Source organism: Citrus clementina, unplaced genomic scaffold (assembly GCF_000493195.1).
Source record: "Citrus clementina cultivar Clemenules unplaced genomic scaffold, Citrus_clementina_v1.0 scaffold_3, whole genome shotgun sequence".
NCBI lineage: Eukaryota > Viridiplantae > Streptophyta > Magnoliopsida > Sapindales > Rutaceae > Citrus > Citrus x clementina.
In genome coordinates, this window is record NW_006262339.1 from 40,069,719 (window position 1) to 40,092,896 (window position 23,178).

At 35.8% G+C, this 23,178-nt stretch overlaps 4 protein-coding genes across 5 annotated transcripts; 2 read left to right on the plus strand and 2 right to left on the minus strand.

Moving 5' to 3' along the window:
* Nucleotides 1-1,611: 1,611 nt before the first annotated feature.
* On the plus strand, nt 1,612-5,543 carry LOC18049018 (peptidyl-tRNA hydrolase 2, mitochondrial). The gene is made up of 8 exons (XM_006443166.2): nt 1,612-1,805; nt 2,543-2,853; nt 3,036-3,094; nt 3,631-3,690; nt 3,789-3,858; nt 4,012-4,081; nt 4,788-4,814; nt 5,112-5,543. The coding sequence occupies exons 2-8, from the start codon at nt 2,644-2,646 to the stop codon at nt 5,159-5,161; spliced, it is 546 nt and encodes a 181-aa protein (XP_006443229.1). The 5' UTR covers nt 1,612-1,805; nt 2,543-2,643; the 3' UTR covers nt 5,162-5,543.
* A 209-nt stretch (nt 5,544-5,752) lies between these two features.
* Nucleotides 5,753-15,042, minus strand: LOC18049019 (transducin beta-like protein 3). Of its 2 annotated transcripts, none has more exons than XM_006443167.2 (14): nt 14,413-15,042; nt 14,120-14,302; nt 13,639-13,788; nt 11,863-12,080; nt 11,415-11,697; nt 10,404-10,538; nt 10,091-10,209; nt 9,769-9,925; nt 9,149-9,395; nt 8,994-9,070; nt 8,005-8,124; nt 7,225-7,355; nt 6,987-7,161; nt 5,753-6,378 (listed from the first exon to the last, which is right to left on the minus strand). In XM_006443167.2, the coding sequence occupies exons 1-14, from the start codon at nt 14,707-14,709 to the stop codon at nt 6,022-6,024; spliced, it is 2,649 nt and encodes an 882-aa protein (XP_006443230.1). In that variant the 5' UTR covers nt 14,710-15,042; the 3' UTR covers nt 5,753-6,021. The 2 variants fall into 2 exon arrangements, with proteins under 2 accessions (XP_006443230.1, XP_024045042.1); XM_024189274.1 differs by having other exon boundaries at nt 14,120-14,238; nt 14,413-14,527.
* Nucleotides 15,043-15,093: 51 nt separating this feature from the next.
* LOC18049020 (bark storage protein A) lies at nt 15,094-16,921 on the plus strand. The gene is made up of 6 exons (XM_024189275.1): nt 15,094-15,457; nt 15,547-15,614; nt 15,901-16,056; nt 16,160-16,351; nt 16,429-16,608; nt 16,706-16,921. Exons 1-6 carry the CDS (start codon nt 15,094-15,096, stop codon nt 16,880-16,882), a joined length of 1,137 nt encoding a protein of 378 aa, XP_024045043.1. The 3' UTR covers nt 16,883-16,921.
* Nucleotides 16,922-17,185: 264 nt separating this feature from the next.
* LOC18049021 (lysine-specific demethylase JMJ706) lies at nt 17,186-19,394 on the minus strand. The gene is made up of 8 exons (XM_024187524.1): nt 19,208-19,394; nt 18,919-19,075; nt 18,588-18,807; nt 18,456-18,509; nt 18,291-18,370; nt 17,924-18,201; nt 17,449-17,805; nt 17,186-17,352 (listed from the first exon to the last, which is right to left on the minus strand). Exons 1-8 carry the CDS (start codon nt 19,392-19,394, stop codon nt 17,186-17,188), a joined length of 1,500 nt encoding a protein of 499 aa, XP_024043292.1.
* Between the last annotated feature and the right edge of the window lie 3,784 nt (nt 19,395-23,178).

The following is a 23,178-nucleotide window of genomic DNA, read 5'->3' on the forward strand; positions in this document are numbered from 1 at the left end:
TCTCATCACATTATCCTGAACAATTTTGAATGTAAACAAATAAATTTTGACATTTTTTCTTTTAAAAATTATTATAATTCAATATAACAAAAATCTTTAATAAATACCAAAGTAGAATAACTAAATATTAGTTTTATTTTGACTACATGCATGTTCGAATACAGTTTTATGCTAATATTTTTTAATTACCTATTTGCTTCCATTGCACATATTTTTTTATTCAGATTTACGCTTCAAAAGCTATAGATTTGGACAATAACCAACTTTAGCCTTGTTAAAATATCAAATAATTTAACAATATAATAATAAACCATACCAACAACTATGATTGGTAATAAGATGGGGTAGGACGAGAATTGTCAATCCTAGTCCTGTCCCTGTATACTTAATTGAGATAAAAAAAAAGTCTCATTTCTGTCTTTTTATATCTTTTTTTGAGATAAAAATATATTTTAATCATGTTTCAAAACGGGATAGAATCCCATAGGATCCCATCCCACCACGAAAAATTATCATCCCTATTAGAGAAAGAGTCGAACCATAAGGCACTAAGGATCATACATGACAAATTAAGGCATTGATCTTGCCACTGTCTTTCAAGTATGTGGTTAAACCGAAGTGTAAAATTCTAGGTTTATATCTAAAATAATCTAAGTAGCATATCGATTGTTCATCAAAATTTGTTGAAATTTGTTTCTATAAGTCCGAAAATATGCTTTAGATATTGAAAAAAAAATTCCCTACAACACTGGCAAACTCAAACCATCCATAACATTTTGAGAGCATTTGCTGAAAATTAAATTTCTTATAAACATTTAATTCACTCACAAGCTAGTGATTAACTTAAATCGGGGTCCGATTCCTGATTGAACCAACAACACATTGGTCATCGATCCTAAGAATGAAGGACAGTGTCTATGCAAGTGCAAGGGTCCAGATTTCCTTCCTCTAATGCAAAATGAAAATAAAGGGCTGAGATTGAGTTTTATCGGATACACGCACGTCGTGTGTCAGTACCAGATTTATTTATAGTATTTGTGTAGTTATTGTATTTTATGTAAATTCCAGTCAAAGTCAACAGATGTCGGGTGATGGATTCTTCTGTTTGTCATCGTCACCGTTGGATTAACTAGTAACCTTTGTCCCATTAACACGCAATGGTCAATTTATTTTTTATTTTATTTTCTGAAATGATGCTCAGTTTATAAAACAAAAAAAAAAGAAGCGGGCTCCACAGCCGACCGCGACGGTGCGTTTACATATTTTTTTTTCTGATAACTTTCTTTAAATCTACGCTTGAAAATTAAATTTTTTTAATATTTTCATTTATAAATACGTTCGAGAGTATAATTCAAATTAATTCTAAATAGTGAATGTAAATTACCTTACAAAACTGATTTTAAACTGATTTTTTTCAAAATCTTCTAAATCTAACGTTCAAAACTGTTTTTAGCTTTTTAACACAGCCTAGATGTCAACTAATGTGCAATAATGATATTTAAGTGCCAAATTCCAATTGATTTGACAGCGAGAGTAACCGACGCGTTAATATTTTCATAATAAAAATATGAAATTAAACCCAAATTTCAATAACACTAAAATGTTGTTTAAAGATACGGGCCGATGGGTCAAGCCAGCCTCACCCGACCCACTGTTACCACTAAATTCAAACGGACTCTTAAAAGTTTCCCCATCACCTTCGTCTCATCTCAAGACGGCGGCTCCAGCGCCTAAAACCCCCCAATGTCTGCGTGAGTTCAACGCCGTCCGATCAACAGTCCGTCAGTTGCGTGCAGCTACTTAAGGTTTCATTTTTTTTTAATTTTTTAATTTCGAGTGTGTTCTCTTTCTTCTGTAGTGTTTACTCTCGATTAACAAAAGTATCAATTTAGAAAAACTCTGGAACACAATCATATCAATGTAAATTTCAAAATGATCCCTAAAATATAATAATTTTTCACTCGTTTATGAACTGAAAAAATCATCATTTTTATTCCTGTCTTTAGTTTCTAACTAGTTAATTCCATTCACAAATGACTTGAGCAAAGTATTTAATTTTGAATGCCCTTAGATTTATTGAAATGTGGTACTTGATCAAATTGCCAGTTTAAATTAAGAGTGATGCTAGAGCTTCAAGCTCAACAAACTGGTGCGGGAGAACAGTATTGGTTGGATGAAAGCACGAAACAACGGAAATAAATCATGTGGGTAGCCATATGGTGTTTTCATCTGATCAATGCTGTTATTCCATGTCAGTTTATAGAAAGAGTTTCCACATTTTGCAATGTTGAGAATTCGAACAATTTAGTAACTTAAAACTTTTAAGTATTAATTAAGACAAAGTAAATTTTTTGTATGAGGCTGTGGAGTCGTCATTATTTTCAGCGCAAAAAGAAAAATTTAAACATTTGTTAGTGCAGTCTATAAAACTAGGTTTGTGGTTGCTTGCAATCTAGTACATTGGATATACTAACATGTGGATATGTGTAGAGTTATTGATATTCTATTATACTGATGTTCCATTTTGATCTGGCTTTTCTAGGTAGGCTTGTTGTTGCATACATATGGTTGATTTGCTGTCAGCTTCTAGCTTGATTTTGGCCGAGACTTAAGTACCTGCTGGGGTTTTGTTTGGGTTTGGGAATGATGGATCTGTCATGGCTGAGCACCATCTTATTTGGAGCTGGATGCCTTGCGTTTGGATATTGCATTGGGAAAGGTTGTCCTGCTTGTTTCTTTGTTTCAGTGAGAAGAGCTAAGAATGCAGCAGTTGCTAATGAAAACAAGAAAAATAAGGCCAAGGAACCCCTTGAGATTGAAAAGCTGGCTGATATTCTAGATGATTTTAAAATGGTATGACTTCTTCTTTTCTCTCAATTGACACGTGTGTGCTCTTGCTTATAGAGAGAGCTAAAGATCTTGGCAGTAGTCCCCAGTTTAGAACTCAGCGAACATGTTCAAGGGATTTCTGGGTATTTAAAATTTATCAATAAGTGGATACTAAAGGTCTATGCTGTGTCCTGGATTATCTGCAGGTTTTGGTTGTGAGAAATGATCTTAAGATGGGTAAAGGGAAAATTGCTGCCCAGTGCAGGTAACTATTGTTTTTACTCTTTAGATCAAATTTTGTGTTTATTCTTGTCTTTCTTGGTACAAGCTTTGTACATTTATATCTAATATTTTTAACTATTAGGTGTCATGGGAGATTAGCATCCATCAACCCCCCACCCTATCATCAGATGCTTCATATCTTACGTGCCTGCTTGAAAATGTTATCACTGTTTAATTAATTCTTTAATCAATGAAATTAAAATTCTTTATTTGTAGCATAGAAGATGCTACTGTTTGTGATAATTGGAAGAAGTGCCAATTAGGCTGCAAATTGTGTGAGTAGAACTGTTAAGAAAAGAAGTTGGCCTCCTTACTGGCAAGTAATCCTCTCTTGATTTTATTGGGAAGAAAAGGGAAGGAGAGTTGGGGGGGAGGACTGAGGAGGTTTCACTAGTGTGCTAGTGTGGCAAATACATTGACCTTGATGATCCTTAATTGTCATATTATTTTAGATTTTTTTACTATTAAACTGCTTTTTTGCTTTGATTAACTATCCAAATCTGTCCCTTCTTTGGATAGTCATGCAACTTTAGGTCTCTATAAAAAGGTCCTCTATCGGGCTCCAAAAGCTTTAAACAGGTACAGCCGCACTCTAATCTGGATTTATAGCACACTCTGAAATATGTATTTTGCTTTCTTATTCTTGCTCTTTTTTATTAAATTTTGTCAATACACAGGTGGGAGATGTGTGCACAACCAAAGGTGGTGCTGAAAATCGAAAGTGAGGAAGATATGCTAGTTTTGCAAGTTAGTATAGCTTAAAAGTCCTTCCTGTGTATTATTCTGTGGTCTTACTTTTCTCTTTTTTGGCTTCGGTTGTAGCTTTGTTATAGTTTATGCTCTTTCTGTTTTGTTTATCTGAACTTGTATTCTTAACAAAAATCTTTTCTACATTAACAGGAAAGGGCAAAATCACTTAAATTGCCAACTCATATTACAATTGATGCAGGGAGAACTCAGATTGCACCAAGTGAGTCACATATTATTTTATTTAATATCTTTGGTCGATTGAGATTGATTGTGCTTTTTGGTTGATGACTAATTTTCATGTGAACCAAATGATTTGACAATTTTCTTTTGCTTGATTCTGTAACTAGTCTCTCTCTTTCACAAACTCATGTTTTTAGTTCTCTTTTTCCTCGTTCCTGGCCTGTAATCAGGCCATAAAAAATCTATGACAGTTGGTGTGGTTAGCCAAAAGTAGAATTCAAAATATGAGCTTCCTGATGGTAATTATCAAGCCATAGTTAAAATTATGCTCTTTGTGAAACAGTGGTAGATCTGGACTTTACATTGGGAAAAGGAGCTGGAAGAAAATGCATTGAAGAAGTATAATTAGAATGTTGATACAATAAGAAAGCATATTTATGAACTATAAGTTGTGGTCATTATTATTAATTTCATGCAATCTGTGCTCTCAGATATTTGGTTAAGTATGTTACTTATGAATTTATATGCCAAAAGATCATTGTTGTTTGCTTTTCACTTCCATTGAGATCTAGAAAAATTGATACCTGTCTTACTTCAGTCAGTGAAATTATCGTGTATTTTCGTATTTTCATCCTTGTCTTTAACTTTTGTTTTCCAGTTTCATATATACATATATTTGCAAAGTCCAGTTTCATATTTTTACTGTTTCATGAACTTACTCTTTTCCACATCCTTCTTTTTTTCAGATTCAAGGACGGTGATGGCTATTCTTGGTAAGGTCAAATTTTTCGGTCGGTTCTCTGAGCTTTTAGTTTTGTTTCTTGGAGCCCCATGCTTTCGTTATGATTATTGTTTTCATTATCTGTGCATGAGTGCTAATTTTGTGGCTGATTCAAGATATCCTGCTGAACATTACCTTAAATTGCCAGTTTCAACCTGGTTGGTAGTATAAAGAATAGTACCTTTGATAAAGTCATTTTATAGCTTTGGCTCAAATGAATAAATCTATGAATAAAGTTTATATTTGTTTTGCGGTTTTATTGATATATATTGACAATCAATTTGTACAGGACCCGTTGAAGTGGTAGATGATGTAACAGGTGGACTGAAGCTTTTGTAGTTGCTTCTCTCAATTCAAGCTGATTCCTGGATATAACATCTGATATTGGAGAATGATAAGGTGATCTCAGTTACTAGTGGTAGATGATGTGACAGGTTTAACAGTCTATGTTTACCGTGGAAATTTTCGTCCATCCTCTCTGCAGATCCTTTAATCTGCTCTGTGCACAGCCTCATTGGAAATTCATTTCCGTTCATTCAATTTTCAACTGCAATATATGATGATGATGAAAATATTTAACAATGAACTCAGTTGATAATAAGATTTTACAGAAAGTGATGTTGAACATATCCGGCCAATGAACCGTCTTGGGGTGTGCTGAAAGTTCCTTTAAGATATTTTCATCAAACATCCAATATATTTGACTGGATTCCAATTTTCAGATATGAAATTGCTGGTTCATATTTCATATGCATTCGGCATTTTAGCTGATATTCTATAGACTGACAAATTGTTCAATCTCGTTTTACTTTAACATATCATTAGAGTTCAACAGGTATAAGTTTATTGTGCTAATATCAGAAACCATCTTCATATTTAATTGAAAGTTGGGAGCCTCACAGACGCTTATTCAGTAAGAGTATTTCCGGTTTGAAGCTGTTATGGCATATAAATTTTCTTCCTCAGTTATGTAATGGTGTTTCTTCAAGGAAATTAAGGTTTATGTTTGTTAGAGAAGTTTGTAAATGTCGCCTATTATAACCTACTTAGTAATTTTACAAAAACAAAAATGGCATAGAATGCACAGAATTCGTGAAGGCAACCGGGAAAACACCTTCAATAATTAACTAATAAAATACATAACAGGCTAATTAGTTATGAACTAACAAATACAGTGGCAAAACATCTCCGCATTTTGTTTATGCCTGCAATGATATAGCCGCTGCATTTGTCTGATCAGCTCTCCTTTCTTTCTTATGAGAGCTCTCTCTTGATTTGTGTGATTTTCGTTTCTTTGAAGCAGTCTTTCCTTCTGACTCTATTTGCTCCTTCGCGACATTTTCTGTTATAACCACATCATTAGCATCCTGGTGGACGTTAGAGTCTACCAACGATTCGGCCTTCACCTCTCTTGCTTCGGTATCTGGTTCGATAACTGACATTCCTGTTAAAGTATAGTCCAACAAAAATGTACTCCTTACAAGTCTATCAATCCTGCTGAAATGCCGTTGAGTGTATGGAATGAGGCCTTCTAGAACATCGGAAATGCCTTTTATCTGCAGTCTCACATCAAACTAATCAGGATATACACAATCACAAGCTGCATATACATTAGGGCTAAGGGAACAACTGCTCCGTTTGCTTGCCACTACTATAGGAGGGAAAAAAAACTGTAAAATTATCTTATTCATCACAAAACAATGCATGAATTTTAGTAGTGACGGCAAGGGGGATTGAGATATCGGTTTGTGAAGCTAAAAAGCAATAATGCCCTTCATCTACTTCCAAAAAAAAAGAGGGGGGGGGGGGGGGGTGGGGGAATCAGGTATGTCATTTCTCTTAATTTGTTTTTATGAGTCTTTTCCCTAAGCATTCCAGCAAGGATGGTCTGAACTTAAAATTCAACACAAAACTTAACAGTGTGTTTGTCACATACAACTGATAAATAAAGACCCAAAAATGAAATATTCAATTTCTGCATCCAATATCTAGCCTCTTAAAATTTAGACACCCAAAATCTTAAAAGCACCTAATGGAAGTTTGATTAAGTATTAACAGACAACTCTCCAATTTTCTGTGACGTGTTTATTTCTTTATCCCGTAAAACTTGTAACAATAATAACAAAGAAAGAAATAAGATGAGGAATAAATAAAACACAATCACCTCAATAATCTCTGTAGGAGGATGGATGTTGAAAAGCTGGAATAGCACAAACTGCGCAACATGACACAACTTTGGCTTTGTATTCCATTCTCGAACATACTCAAGAAGTTGACGAATCTCTTCCTTGCCAAGTGCATGAAGGGCTTTCTCTATTTGAAGTTCTGCTTCTCTCTTCCTGCAAATCACTTTGCTAAGAAAAAAGCAACAGTACAAAGAAAATAAGAAATTTAGTGCTCACCTGCACACACTGGCAAATAACTCAAAAAGTTTATGAGGCCTGCGAAGTTCAAATGCTACTTGGATTGCTTTAGTGTAGTCAGCATCCAACACAGCATTTTCTAATTCCTGACCTCTCAAAACCGCTTCTTCCTGCTCGACGTCAAGACAGATACATCCAATTGTTATTATTTAGGTACTGCAAACCTCTATTGTCAAAAGATTACTAAAAACACTAGATATAATAGCCAGAGTGATTACGGGCAAATTCCACCTAGAAACTTGACTAGAAATTGACAGAACAACTACAATCCCTGATAATCAGATATCAATATTCCAATGCAGGTAATTGCCAAGGTGATGTATGGACCCACAATACGAAGAAACAAATTACTTCCTAAACCACAAAAAGTACACTATGCTTTCACAATAACTAATTAGCAGGCAAAAAACTTGTCCTTGCGCGAAGGTTAGGTTCAAATTCCACAACTGCTCCTGTTTTAGTGGGGCAGCTCTAACACTAAGGACCCAGCTTTAATCTACTAAAAACCACTTCTTGCCATGGTATTTCCTTTCTTTCTTGCTCAGAAAGAAGTAAACACCGACTTATTTTATAAGGATAAGTGTCCGAGCTAGGCACACCCGATGTGCATAACTAACTCACCTTTGGGTCCAAGTATGATCACCATAACGAACAAAATACAAAATTAAAGACACCGGCTTAGAGAAAACTAATCCATCATCTGTTCTATATGGCTTAGACAAGCAATAAGGCACTGAAACAGTGGATGAAACAGCTCACCTCTTTTCGGAAAGCTTCCTCTCTCTCAGAAGCAGTTGAATCATGCCACAGATTAACAAGAGCATCACTGCCACCAGTTGCAAACATTTCTGTCTTCTTCCCGACAGCCAAGGCCCAAATCTGCAAACCACTTTCCTTATAAGAAAAAGAAAGAACAACAAAATTCTTGTGGAGAGAGAATATGATATACAATGAAACTTTGGACAAAAGGTTTTAGCACAATGAACAGGATTATGCTGGGAAAGCAGAAAGATATCCTATCTTGGATAACATTGAAACAATTCTATACATTTAGGAAGGGTTACTTTAACAAAAAATAAACAACAACAATCTCCCAGAGAAAATAGTCCAGATTGTTAACAACAAATACGAATTTCATAGAAAGCATATTGAATGGCATTCACAATTTAAAAAGAGACTCAATCTAAAACAAAGTGTATTTTCTGAAAATATAACCATCCAAACATCTAAAACACTACAGGAATACCCAGCCAGAAGTTTGAGGTGAATTCAAAATACTTATGGGATCACCTATCCCTAACCTAACCAGTTGTCATTCCACAAGTTGCCGTGAGGTAACCCCAAGTGTGAACTATACACATGTTCATTACATTGTATAGCATCCCGATTGCACAGGGAAATCCTTCAATGTATTAAAATATATGTACTCCATGTCAACCAGTTACCAGAACTCAGCATGTATGAGACACGACATTGTAACAAAGGACAGATCACCAATTAACAGAGAGAGATAGAGAGAGAACAAGAAAGGAGGAGGAAGGGAGAAAAGTGAAGCACAGATTACAACACAGACTTAACCTCTTTCTCATTATCATGCAAAAATCAACAGAAATGCATAGAATTTACTGAATTTTGAAAATTGTATTTTATAAGATCTAAATTAGTAAGATAGCTATACAGAATAAGGAAATACAGAATAAGGAAAAGCAATGATGGTAAGTATAATAATAAGAAAAGAAGTTCTGCACCTTGTCCTCGTGCTTATCATATGTGGCAATACATTCACCAGTTCTGACTGTCCACAGTTTCACCAGACCATCGGCACCTAAAAATAAGATTATTGAGTTCGTTGAATATGACACTTAACCAAGTCAGGTCAGCATACAAAAGTAACCCTCATTACCACAAGAAACAATTTGGGCCCCACGAGTCAGAAAAGAAGCTCTTAGTACACTTGATGTGTGCCCTTCAAATGTTTTTAAACATGAACCATCAGATATCGACCATATCTTAATCGTTTTGTCACCAGAAGCTGTTATAACAACTTGATCAACTGGTGAAAACTCGACAGACCAAATCCCTCTTTTATGCCCTCGAAAAGTAACAACAGACACCAGATCCGGAAGCCTCCAAACACAAGCAGTGCGATCCTGACCACCAGAACAATCCACGCAAAGGAGTAAATAAACTTACAAGACCAACTTTCATACGAGTGTGCGTGTGTGTGCAAGCACAAAATCCTGTGAGCCTAAGTAACTGAAAATTGTTCAATAGTTAGTAAAATTAATCGCAACTAATGGAAATCTGTCTTGGCATTTTCATAAAATTGCTTCATAAAGATCTGGGCATTAGAGGTGAATACATGGTTCTGTTTCCTTGTCTATTTATTTATTTACTATGTATTTTCTTGAAAACTTTTGTATTCCATTTGTAAACTTTGAAAAAGAAATGCAGCTAATGAAAAACCACCATTGGTTCAAAGATTAAAAAAAAAAAAAAAAAATCACCTCATAAGCTACTGACCTGAGAACCAGTGCAAACCAAACTATCATTTGGTGCGACAGCCAGAGAATTTATATCTTTACCATGAGCAGCTACTACTGCTTTAGCTTTCAGGTTCATCGGCTGTTCCGCATCATCTGAGAGACCATCGAAACTCCAAACCTTAATGGTATGATCACTGAACCACAGGTGAATATAGCTAACTTAGAGACAAGTTAAAGCGAAAAATACACATAAAACAGTAAAAGAAAGGGAAAGAATTAGAATTGTCCAAATTTCAGCACCATCTCACATGACAAGAATTTTATACAGAGAAAAGGTAAAAGCAAGTGTAAGTGCTGACCTACTGCCACTAACAAGAAAATTTCGCAACTTTTTAGAAAAAGCAACTGCTCCAACAGCTCCCATATGGCCTGTGCCCACTCCAACACAACATCTGCTTTCTGAATCCCACAACCTTACCTGTAGAAAGAATGGAATCAAATACTAAGTAGCGGAGTACTTGCAAGAGAGGGATACACATATGAACTGAACAACAAAAACAACTCAAGCAAAGTAGATAGCAAATGACAGCCATCTTACTTATGGCTGGAGGCAATCAGAGTGCTAATGACAAGCCCAACCACTTTATGACCAAAAGAAGGCAAGGAACTTACACTATTGTCCTTACTTCCCGTTACAATGAGGATTTTTCCAGAACTCAATGCACAAGTGTCAAGGCACAAAACAATTTCACTATGGCCTGCCAATACATAGGAACATGACATGGATGAAAGATCATACACTTGAACCTGCATGTATATGAATTCAAAATCATTAGGAACCAAAACCTTGAAATTGAACTGGTCAAGCATTATGCAGGTAATAGGACAAGTAAGATCCAGGGAATTTTTTTTTTTCCTCACATCAGAGGCAATAGCGCCGGGGGGCTCATCTATATAGTTAATAGTTTATTTGTAACTGTAAACTGTTCATTATGCAGGTATTAGGATAAGTAATATCCTAGGAATTTTTTTTCCCCACATCTGAACAACATACTACTCAATATTAGCACCAAGGAGATGATCTATACATTTAAGGATTTTTTTGTTAACTGTATATTGTACTTCACTTAGTATTCACCGCATCAGGAAATATCATCCACCATAATGAAACACTAGCTAAAGAGGAATAGGTTTGCACATAAATAACAACATTTTGGACAAAATGGGAGATAAGTGAAGATCAATAAATAATAAATAAATCCTAGTATAAAACTACAAAATTCATACATAATTATGTTAAAATAAAACAACGAAAAAAATTCTAGAGAAACCTATTTTACATTTGTTTACAGTCACTTAGGAGAGAGGCAGCCACATAAGAAGCAGGAATTCTAAAGTAATAAGACAGATATTTATCACGCATACATGGGAGCTACTTTGGCACACATGATGAACCCCTCAATACATATTTATCAGAAAATTATGGACAATAACAATTAAAGACACCCGGCACATTCAAAAGAATATGGTGGTAAAAAAATTGTTCTTTTAAAATTCAAATTCATAAGTAACAATTACAGTTAATATTCAGCATATCTGAATCATCCACTCTCAAAATATCATAACTTGAGATTATTTAAATTTTAATCAAAATGAAAAAGGAAATAGTCTGAGAAACATTACCTGTTCAATATTAGTAGCAACAGCAAGATACTGCTCTTCCTCCCCCAAAAATTTCAAATCCAGTATCTCCTCATTATACCCTACAAGCCTTTTGCTCAGAATCAACTCCATTTTTTTTTCAGGAACTTCAACTGTGGTATATAAAAGAAGCTGCTGATCAGCAGTCACACAAAGCAGTCCTTGATTTGAAGGAAGCACGGTAGCTGCAGTAAAGCCCCTTTTTGAGTCATCCATCTCAAAGCTAATGGTAACATCTGAGGACTTTTGTTCATATAGGCATGCACTGTCGAAATTAACAAAACCAAAATCTAAGAAAAAATATGAAAACCATTTATGTAAAATGACACCAGATTATTATTATTATTTTGGGGGATGTAAAACAATCCCCTCATAAATAAAATAGTGTATGCTAGATATTCCAAAGTAGTTAATAAAAATCACCCTTTACCTATCTGCATTCCACATGCGCACGATCCCTCGTTCACCGACTGTGATGAAATGAATTTCTAGTGACCTGCGTTTTTTCTTTATAGTCTGCTGATTGTATGAACTTAGAAATGAATCAAAAGCACTCCCAGGAGGAATGGCACACACAGCTTCAACCATCTCATATGTTGGCACAGTCAACTTGCAACTGTAGTCACGAAGGTCCCACAAGTTTACAACCTGATATAGAAATACATTAACTTTTGGTTGAAAACTTAATCTTGCATATAAGATGATAGCTATAGGAGAGTCCACTTTTATCTAGGCAAATCTGTCAAATATATGAAAAATAACAGCATAGAAGCAGAAGCACAGCTCAACGTAACAAGATAAACTTAAAATCTTCAATAGTTGGTTAGCAAGCTCAATCGGGGATCTAAGTTCAATGCCTATGCAGGAAAAAAAGATGCCAGATAACAAAAGAGATAATATATTGTCAGCAAAATTAAGGAAATGTACAAGAGTAAAATAAACATGACAAGTTGACAAATCATTACTGAAAGGGAAATAATAGAGTGCATAATTGCTATTCTGGATGTTTTCAGAGGAAATAATAGAGTTCTATTAGAATGAAAGGGAAAGCGATGCAAAAGCGAGCCCGAAGAGCACAAGGGCTACCTATAGACTACACAAATTAAAATCAGCATATCCATATCCCAAAGTGTACACCAGTCCCAAAATTCACAAAAAAATGATGGGAGCCCCAATAAAAGCATCAACCCAAAATTCTTAGAGACTAAGGCCTAAAAAGTAGCCAAAAAGAATGTTTAAGATGCCTCCTTCTGGAAGCAGCCTTCTCCTTCAGTCGTGACCATCACAGTATTTACATGTCAAAACTAGAATGACCATCTAGGTCAAATAGTCGTATTCTTCTAAAGATGCTGACTGCTATGCGCCCAGACAACCCCCTCCCAAAAAAAAAAAAAAAGGACTGACTCTTACTCTCCCAATTCAGGAAGACAGAAATCGACTTCATCCAACCAAGAGGGCATGGGAGTTTTGGATGTCCGAAGGTCAAGTTAAGTAAAAAGACTACCTACCTAGAAAGAAACAATTTGGATGAATGAAGACACAGCATTGTGAGATATTATGTAACTCAATCAGAAACTGTCAATTCACAAGATTTACCGTCAAATTTCACAAGATATCCCAACCCCCCCCCCCCCCCCCAAAAACATATCTTAAGGGAGGGAATCTGGTTTAGTCCAAGCAAATATTAAAACTAACCAAACCACCCATCTATTTACTTGTTCCATGTATACATGCAGACATCACTAAGGTGATAATCCTCAGACTTTGCATAATTCATCCTCTTCGCTATCAACTACACCAATATTAACCAAAAGAAAAAGCTCTGCACGTAAAGAGGAAATCCATTAATTTAAAGGCTTGGAAAGGCAACGAAATTGATTTAAGTTTGACGCAGCATTTATAAGCTTCCAAAATCAAAGCAATTCTGCTCAGCTTCCCATGCGCGATCTACATCCAAATTCGCAGCCAATCATGTGCTTCAAAATAAACCCATCAAATTGTGTAGGTTGATGATTCCATTTCTATACAACATTTTAAGGCTAAAATGAAATCAATAGAGATCCTAAAACATTTTCTTAGAGAAAGCTGAAGTACAGATAAATGCAAACGCTGATCTTCCAGATGTATAACATAGATGCAACTAAACAAGCAAATCTGCCAAAAAGGGCATTTTTGCAAAAAAGATAAATAAGAGATTGAGCCTTGCCTTATCTCTTCCAGCACTGATCAATGTCGATCCATCACTAGTTATAGCCATAGAAGTAACTCTTGAGAAATGCTTATCCAAAGTTGCAACACATTTCTTGGCTAAAAGATCCCAAACTCGCACAGTTGCATCATCACTACCAGAGAAAAGCTGCAAGCAAAGATTGAAAATCAGCTTTTCAAAAACACTGAAAAAAAGGATGCTAAAATGAAGAGAAAAGAGAAGTATCTGACTTATATTTACAGTAAACCCTTCCATCAATTTGGAACATCTTGAGGAAAATTTCCAAATGTTCAAAGCACAGCAAATTTCTAATTCAGACACTAGATTTAAGAAAGTAAAACAAGCATTCAAGCAATATAAATCACATTAAATAAAACAAGAATAACGATTTGAATTCGCTACCATTGTATATAACTTCGTGATGAACAGAACAACAAAATAAAGTGTGGAGGTGAAATATTCTTAGAGAGGGACTTACAAGAGATTTATCCGTGTCAGGATGAAACAAGATACTACTGACAACTCCCTTATGACCTTTGAAGTAATGAGTGCAAAAGCCACCATCGACATCCCAAACAAGAACTTTCCTATCAGCTCCTGCAGTAGCAAGCAATCCACCGGATGGGTGACATGCCATTCCAATTGCAGGACCGTCATGGCCCTTTGATGCCATAAAATAATACAATTCAGTACAAAAACATTTTCTTTAATTTTTTTTTCAGCAACCAAATGAATTCAATCTCTTCATGGAACAAATGTAAGAAACATTACCTTCCAGGAGCGCAAACATTTTAGTGTTGATAAATCCCAAACCCTAATTTCCCGACTGTGACCAGAAGAGAAGAGCAGCTTATCGTCGGGACTAAGGGCCAAGGCCGTGATTGTATCCGACCCGCCTTCAATTGTTGACTTTATGGAGGCATTTGATAAGTCCACAATGTTGATAGACTCGCCGCACGCACACGCGATGAATGAGCCGTCCGATGAAACCACCAACGGCCCACCGCCGTAGAACTGTTGTAAGACAGGTTCGCATCCGTAGCTCTTCTTTAGTGGTAGGGATGCCATTGCGGACCCGTAAACTCAAGATTACTCTTTTATCGGGTCAGGACTGAAACCCGAATTTTCCTGTAACGAGGAGAGCGACTGTGACCTGCGAATCAATGAGCCTGTGGCTACTACGACGCTTAGGCAAATGGCAAGCCACGGACTGCGCAGCGACTGCAGCTTGGGACTTGGGGTTAGGGTTTAGGGTTTAGGAAATTAGGAATTATCGACAATTTTCTCTCTCTTTAAATTTCATTAAAAGAATATAAAATAATTTAAAACGGGCGGGTTTGAGTTTTTACGGGATACGGGTAACACCCGCGTGTATAATAATCTGCAAGTTGATCTTCTTGTCGTATTTATTTATTAAAGGCGTTGGCTGGTACAATTATTACAAACAAAACAATGTGTCGCAGGTGGTTCAATTCATTTCCCAGCCACCACTTTCTTCCACTTTCTTGGAGAGTTTCCATCCAGACAGTCTCATCCCATCATCATCAAACAATGATAATGGGATTAAATCAACGGCGGAGATGGGTTCTGGATGTGAAGTTAGTGGTGATGTTGGGACTGGGACTATTGTTGGCCATGGCACAACACACGGTGCAGCTGAGGAGCAATCACCCAATGCATGGGATTGTTGATAGAGTCAACGAAATTGGAGGGCCTTATATTGGACTTGTCATGGCTTATCCTCCTGAAGAATCGGCTCTCATCACTTCCCGTTTATTTGTTCACAACTCACGGATCCCCTTCATTGACTTGGCTGGTAGTACAACACACTTCACACTTCAAAACATTTTTTTTTTTAAATTTTTTTGATGAATATGAATATGTATTTTCTTGGTTAATTCTCAGGAAGAAGATTCAACGTGGGGAAGATTAAGAACGTTGATGTAATCTATGTAATGACTGGGGAGCAAACGGTAAGCTTCTTAATTAGTATCCAGTAGCAGTACTAGGATTTTTGGTTCGATGAGGTTATGACAATAATATAAACCTTAAGACCAAAACACACAATTTTTCATTGACATAATAATTTTAAAAAAGACAAAAAAGAGAAAATATCATTGAAGACCTTTATTTTTTATGAATATTATTTTTGGCTTGAGACCTCTTTTAGTTTCTGAATCTAAGTTATCTAACACAACTTCAGTTCATGCACATGTACATATCTGTCGAAGTTTGGCCTTTAATTGGTGTCGTACTTAGGTAAATGCAGGCATAACAGTACAAATTCTACTTGATGCATTTGATATTCGAGGGGTAGTCCATTATGGCACAGCTGGAAGCAGTAATAATTCTTTGTCCTTTGGTGATGTTAGTGTGATGAAGAATGTAGCTTTTACGGGTTCTTGGAAATGGAAGGTATGTGATATATCTGCAATTAGAAGTTGCGTTTTAAAGCCGTCATTGGTCTGTCAGAGGGTATGCTGTTAATTGTATCCATTTGTTGATTTGTTCTGCAAAGGCATTCAAGTCGGAGACAGGTCAATTACCAGAACTAGATTTTGGAGCCTTTAATTTTCCTGTAAGAGGGAAGAATTTGCTGGCAAAGGTGGAGTTCACACCAAGCCAGTTATATTCTGCTGGTAAACCAATGGAAGAGTTGTTCTGGCTCCCCGTCGATTCAGAGTGGTTTGATATTGCCACCCAACTTCAGGTTTGTCATTCTGTTGGTGACAGGGCATTCTAAAATTTTTCTGACTTCATTTGATATCTTTCTGTGATCTGCTATAGGATTTAGAGTTACGACGATGTTTGAATGACACATACTGCCTACCAGAGACACCAAAAGTCATTGTTGGATTAAGGGGTTCCACCGCAGATATATTCCTCGATAATGCAGCATATAGGGAATTTCTTTTCAAACAATTTAATGTCTCGACTGTTGATGAAGAGAGTGCTGCCATTGTGATGGTCAGTAACAAGTCAAACACAAAATTCATTCAAAATTGTTCCTACAAACTTTAGTTATTGTTATGAATCATAACGTTGAATTTTTTATGTTATGCAGGCGTGTCTGTCAAATGCAGTGCCCTCTATTGTCTTCCGAGGAGTTTCTGATTTAGGAGGTGGCAGTGACAGACTGTTGTCAATCAGCCGTATTTCGTTAGCTTCTGTCAATGCTTTGAGGGTTGCAGCTGAGTTTATTGCGCTAATTGATAAGAATAACTTAGTCCATGATCAGTAAAGACAGTTATCCTATGCATTTTGAATGTTAATGATTGAATTGAACTCGAGGATTCTACTTCTATTTCTGTTTTCCGTACTTGTATTCTCGCTGTGAAAAACACCAATCTGTTAAGAGTCTACTTCTAATACTATAGTCAGCTATTTAATCAAAATTGACGAGGAGTGATCTCTGAAATCTTGAAGGCAACTTCTAAACTTTCTCTGTTGTGCTCTCTGCATCTGGTTCAGGTCTTGTCGCTGCCGTTGGAAAAATGAATTTAGAAGAATTCTTCACATCTTGAGATGCTCAAATCTTCCTTACCTAGCTGTTCCGGGCAAGTCCTTCTCCAATGCAAGAAATTATATTCAAATGTCGGGACATTATTTCTTCTTCCTCAAATTTTTTCACTACTACTTCCACTTCCTGTATATCCTTCCTTAAAAGGACAACTCGATTGTACCCACATGAACAATGTCGTGACTTAAACTCTGAGAATCCAAGGAAAAAAAATTGGTGTTAAATTCAACAAGCTTCTGAGCTGACTAGAATTTCGGGAAAAGTAAAAATGTATGCATTGCTCATACCATGAAAAAGGCACGTGTAACGTTGGCATGACTTGCACTCAGTAAAGGCCAAGTAACAGTCGCGTTTGCAGAGATCACAGACAAAGGATCCTTGTGAATTTTGTAAATAATCAAATGGCATTTTCAGATTGTTTAAGCAAAATAAAGTATTGTTCAAAGATCTTATATGGTGTAAAACTGTAGCCTTAACCGATGATGGGATATCTGTGGCTTCTTGTTCAGATACTTCTTTAAAAAGAAGTTCTTGATAAGGAAGGATCACCATCTTGTGGAGACGTGCATAACGCTTGCCAGCCTCTTCTCCGAAGGGAAACCAATCTCTGATTGCAAAGTTCACAGCCTCACCGCAGTTAAAACCTGCCATAGTACAAATGAAAAATGAAATTTGACCGAAAATTTTATAACATAAATCGGCAAATAGTTAAACATTGTGCAGCAAGCAAGGATTGTGAGAAATGGTCAATGGATATCTTACCATTACTAAATCCAGCATGATATACTCTAGGAAAGGTGATGACAAACTCCCCTGGCTTCTGCACAGCCTTGTAAACGGATACGCCATTGTCCAGCAAAATCTTAGGAGGAAAAATTGTTGTTTTCTCTGCAATCACTTCGAAAGCTCCATCCTCTCCAGCAGCTGATAAGATGTCTCGAGAGTACACATGATTGCGGGCTACCTTCTCAAACTGAAGAGCATGATGTCCAGGAACGCCATACCAAGTTTTGGGAGCACCAGAGTGATGATAATTGATGCTGAAAATTGAAATAGTGGTGGATCTTAGTATGAACATTGTGTAAATTATAGAAGCAAAGAAGATAAGATGTAGAAATAGCCCATGTACCTGTACAAGTAGTGATCTTCCACATGCCAAGCAAACATACTGAATAGCATACCGATGTAAAGCATGGGATCAGTAATTCCCTGAATTTACATTGACAAAATTCAGAAAATTGCTCAAAACTATAAATAAGAAAAATGAACTGTGATTGAATTTTACTCAGTATACTGGGATTATATGTTCAAGAAAGCGAAAGATAGATTGTGGCAGCCCCCGTAGAGTCTGAAATCAAAGAGACAAAATGTAAGCAAACGGAAAGATGAAAAATCAAAGATGGGTCATTGCCACAGACAACATTACCTTCAAATGCCATTTGCATTTTCCGAGCTGATCATTAGGATCTGATGAAAAGGCACTGCCTTCAATATTGACTCCATACTCAACCGTGCCTTTCCTTCCATGAGTCATTTCAAGCCAAAATTTCTTTTCCACATACGAAGGAGGAAGATCCCCAAGACGAGGAGATTGGCGCTTGAGCATCTTAATTGCCTCACTCTCAAAGGTATCATAGGTATGTTTTCTGTACAGAAAACAAAATGCTCATAAATATCAGATACGAAAAAAAAAAAGCCACAAAACTAAGCAGTAGGTTTAGAGAACCAAACTTGCGGAAGAAGCCGCAATGCATTACCTTTCCCCCGAAAAGAAGACACCCGTATCATTTGCATTCCATTTAGGAAGCCTAAGAGGCTGTATATAAGTCCCAAATTCAAAACCCTTTATCTCCTTTTTTAGTACATCAGCAGCAGAAACAGAAGCCTTCACAGGAGATATAATTTTGCAAATGCCTAAGATATGAAATTTTGATGGACTAATTAGCTTACAGATACAATATTCATTTCTCATGTCAGTTACATAAGAATCTAACAACATCATAAATAAAACAAATTAAAGCAACATGATATCTGACGGTAACATACCGAATTGGGATGCTTCAGGGGCAATCTTTTGCAGATAAATGAAAGGATCATCAAACTCTTGCAATGTTGGATAATATGCAGGACAATCTGAAATTTTATGTGTCCAATCTACATCAGAAAATTTAAACTTATATGACTCTTGTTTGGACACTGGACTCCTGTTACGCGCGGTTCTTGGACGTGCCATTTCTTTTCCTCTTGCCGTGTGTGAAAAACCCCTTGCTTCCCTGAACACTGGCCATGCATTGAAATCAATTGAACACGTTATATCGTACTATGCATTTACGGAGGTTTATGACACTGGTTAGAACATAAACAGCATGAAGTCAAGACAGCAATATGGACATTACTTGGCAGACAAAGAACTAATTCATAGAACCATGGTAACTTGAAGATTAATGTGAATTGGTCATGGTTTGATCACAACCTTATACACCAAATATTGTATTCAAAAACCCTTTCCATGAAAATCTGATTGTTCAATGCTAAACCTACTTCCCAATAAAATAGCCATTTGAGATTTTTTACAGCAAGATGAAGATTAAGAAACAATGCTGATACGTTAGAAATCAAAAGATAAAAGAATCATTTTTCAACAATATACTTGCCATCATTCACAATAAAGGGTACAATTCAATTTGATAAAATTAGAACAATCAAAAGAAAGAAAGATTGATGATCTTGAGAAGAAAGAAAATGTACTGGCAATGATAAGAATCTTTTGAAAACATAAATTCCAAAGACAGAGGAAAAAGATAATCATTCACCGAGACCTAATGACAATCAAGATCCAAATTCTTGAAAACAAACAATAAGCAAAAGAGAATGTAAGAACTATTCACAGTGATTCTAATGCAATATATTAATCAAAGCATTGTGCTTTTTTTTAATTTTTTTTTTGGGTCATTTATTCTCAATATTATCTTCGAGGAAAGCAGAAGCAAGAATTAAGTTATAAAGATTCTTTTCTTTTAGTTTCTTGGCAACCAAACAGAAACATCTGCGCACCAAATTAAAAGGACTTGAAAAGGGTATGGAGAAGACATGATTACCGGTAGAAAGGCCTCTTTAATTTTCTGGCGCGAATAAAAGGAAAGATTTTCTGGGAAAATTTTAATGGCAAAAGAAAAGAAAATCTCAACGAACACACGAATACAAAAGAAGAGATTTCAAATCTACTGGGTTTCCCGGGTATTGTATGCATGCTCTTACAAACCGTCATGTTGTTAAGTGAAAATGATATGGTGTAGCATTTCACACTGTACTCCGAGACTCAGAAGTTCGCCACCTCATGTATATCACACGTGGAGGAAATTGAGTGTTCGTGCTTGTTACAATCATGCAGCAGCGCGGCATTTGATAAATTAGCCGTTGTGCCTCCATCTGATAAGTAATTAAAAGTGGAGTGTTGCTATTTACCCCGAACTCTAACGCTGAATTTGTGCCCCGAAAGTCAAAACGCACCGTTTAGTTTGGTAAGGGAAAGTGGAAAGCAAATGAAACCAAACCAAACGGTGCGTTTTGGCTTCGGGGCGCAAATTCGGGACCAAAATTCGGGGTAAATAGCTTTTCCCTTAAAAGTGGGCGGAAGTTTCATGCAATTGCTGTTTTGTTCTTCCTTTGTTTCATTTATTTATTTGTTCTTGTTATGTAAGGCATTACCTGGTAAATTTTATATCAAATTCAAATTATCGATTTATATGTTCTATCTATTGAACCAATTACTATTCTATCACTTACTAGAATAAGTTATCTAGTATATGCTTTTCAGATATTTTAATAAATATTCAATTCAACCCCAATAGTAAAAAAGTTCACTAAAAAGTTGCTCGAGTTTAAAATTGGGAAAGCATCAACTAAAATATAGTTACGAGAGTATCTAATTTGTCTATTTATGGGTCAATATTTCTAGCCTCGATCATATTTGCATATCCACCTCTCTGTTGGATAATATCCATGTTAGAACAAGAAATTCTTTTGGTGAAAACCGTCACCTATAATTCAGGAACATTTATGTTGTATCACTAAGAATCAATAACATAATTATGCGGAAGCGTACCTGAATTCATAATACTTAATTATTCTTTAGAGTAGTATGGTTGGCCTTGCAGATCTACACGTTCTCCTAGAGAGTCCTTTAATTTTCTATGCGCTTTCTCTCTAATGATGGAATGTCAATAGAGAATAAAAAGATATGTGTGACATGGGGACCATAACCACTTATATAAACAATATTTTCATATTGTCACTGGGTATTCCTAATTATGCCCATCATAGAATTGGGTCTCTGCACATTAAAGATCCACACCCTATTTGATACATTAAAGCCCATAATACCGAAAATCTTAATAGATAACTTTCAATTGAGCTTAACCTTATATGATAGTCTGCAAACACATAATTATTTACATATAAGCCCACCATTGGATTAAAGATCCAACAATATTGGATTAAAAAATCCAATAATCCAATGTTAGGATTTTCATGCTCTATTACTTTTTAATGATAGTAGTCCATCAAATCCTGCGTTGGAAGCAATTGCGTGCACATGCATCTAGGGATGGCAATTATATCCGCAAACCCGTAAATCCGTTCGCCAAAAGTTGTCCGCTGTGGATAATTTTGGGGGTTGCGGGGTCGATTTGGTATTACAAATTAAAACCCACACTTGGATGTGGGTGAGTTTGGTATTAGTCCAATATCCGACAGATACATGCATGGATATCCGCCATACCTACAAGTTTTTATTAATATTTTTAATTTAATTTTAATTTAAAAAATATTTAAATCTAAAAAATAAATAAAGAAAATAATACAATAATGCAAAGTGCCAAATAACCAAAGTGTAAATGCGTGTATTTTGTATAATAATGTAAGTAGCACACGTTGCCCTAATAGTCATAATCTAAACAAAACTAAAGAAATTTCCCCTTGAGCCGCACACCCATCTCTCATCTCTATCTTCATTCTTCACTTCTTCAGCCGTGAGCCTGTGAAAGTGAGCCAGCACCCAACTTCCTTTACTGCTGACAAATTCTCTTAATAAATATTAATTCAAATAAAGTAGAAAATAACAAATAGCAAATTCTTCTAATAAAGTATGAAATAACAAATTCTCCGAAGATGAAGATATTGTTGATGAGGTAAGGAACTAAGCTTCTTTAACTTAATTCATGGATTATTTTATACTTATTTTAATTTTGTGTGAACTATTTTTCTTTAACTTAATGTAAGAATTATTTCATTATTATAAGTTTTTTCTTCGGATTAGTATTTGAAAAGTATTATTTTTTGGAAAATATTAATTTTAATCATTATTGTAGGCATTATGCTGGATGAGTGCTAATGATGATGAATGAAATGAAGATATTCTCTTGGAGCTTGTGTTGAATGATAATATGAAATGTAATTGTTATTTTTAGATACTCATTTGTGTTTTTTTTAATGGATTTGTTGAAATGCAAGTTATGCAACCCAAGAGGGGGGTGAATTGGGTTTTTAAAAAATATGCTAAACAATTCGCACAACAATTCAATCTAATATCTTAATGGAATTGAAAACAATAAATTCAATTAAGCACAATATTAAAAGAGTAAGGGAAGAGAAAAGCAAACACAATGATTTTTACGTGGTTCGGCAATCCCCGCCTCCAGGCTCACCCGACTTGAGGATTTCACTATCCAAGCCTCCTAATGCTTCAAATGTTTACAATTGACTTCCAAGGTGTCAATGGACCTTTACAATCAAGAGATTATCTCCCCAATCTCTTCACCCCAAGTGTTTCTCACACTTGTACACTCACAATTTGATGAGAAATGAAAATCACAACAATGAAACTCTCTTTAAGAGTTGATAAAAAAATTATAGCTCAATGATGATTCAATAAATGATGATTTGCGAAATGGAAGCTCAATATATGTTATATGATCTTGTTTATGCCTGCATTGGTTCTTAAAATGAAGTTGGAGTTG

What these genes read in the sequence shown, in the direction of transcription:
- LOC18049019 (XM_006443167.2), bottom strand. Translation starts at nt 14,709, where the DNA reads ATGGCATCCCTACCACTAAAGAAGAGCTACGGATGCGAACCTGTCTTA. An exon ending in CGGGAAGTAAGGACAATAGT is followed by an intron (nt 10,210 to 10,403) that starts GTAAGTTCCTTG and finishes TTCTTTCTACAG; the next exon opens with GTAAGGTTGTGGGATTCAGA. An exon ending in TTTCTTGTTAGTGGCAGTAG is followed by an intron (nt 9,926 to 10,090) that starts GTCAGCACTTAC and finishes CCTGTGGTTCAG; the next exon opens with TGATCATACCATTAAGGTTT.
- LOC18049021 (XM_024187524.1), bottom strand. Translation starts at nt 19,394, where the DNA reads ATGGCACGTCCAAGAACCGCGCGTAACAGGAGTCCAGTGTCCAAACAA. An exon ending in AATGCAAATGGCATTTGAAG is followed by an intron (nt 18,510 to 18,587) that starts GTAATGTTGTCT and finishes CTTTGATTTCAG; the next exon opens with ACTCTACGGGGGCTGCCACA. An exon ending in TTACACGTGCCTTTTTCATG is followed by an intron (nt 17,353 to 17,448) that starts GTATGAGCAATG and finishes TTGGATTCTCAG; the next exon opens with AGTTTAAGTCACGACATTGT.
- LOC18049020 (XM_024189275.1), top strand. Translation starts at nt 15,094, where the DNA reads ATGTGTCGCAGGTGGTTCAATTCATTTCCCAGCCACCACTTTCTTCCA. An exon ending in ATATTGCCACCCAACTTCAG is followed by an intron (nt 16,352 to 16,428) that starts GTTTGTCATTCT and finishes GATCTGCTATAG; the next exon opens with GATTTAGAGTTACGACGATG. An exon ending in AGAGTGCTGCCATTGTGATG is followed by an intron (nt 16,609 to 16,705) that starts GTCAGTAACAAG and finishes TATGTTATGCAG; the next exon opens with GCGTGTCTGTCAAATGCAGT.
- LOC18049018 (XM_006443166.2), top strand. Translation starts at nt 2,644, where the DNA reads ATGATGGATCTGTCATGGCTGAGCACCATCTTATTTGGAGCTGGATGC. An exon ending in GCTCCAAAAGCTTTAAACAG is followed by an intron (nt 3,691 to 3,788) that starts GTACAGCCGCAC and finishes GTCAATACACAG; the next exon opens with GTGGGAGATGTGTGCACAAC. An exon ending in GACGGTGATGGCTATTCTTG is followed by an intron (nt 4,815 to 5,111) that starts GTAAGGTCAAAT and finishes CAATTTGTACAG; the next exon opens with GACCCGTTGAAGTGGTAGAT.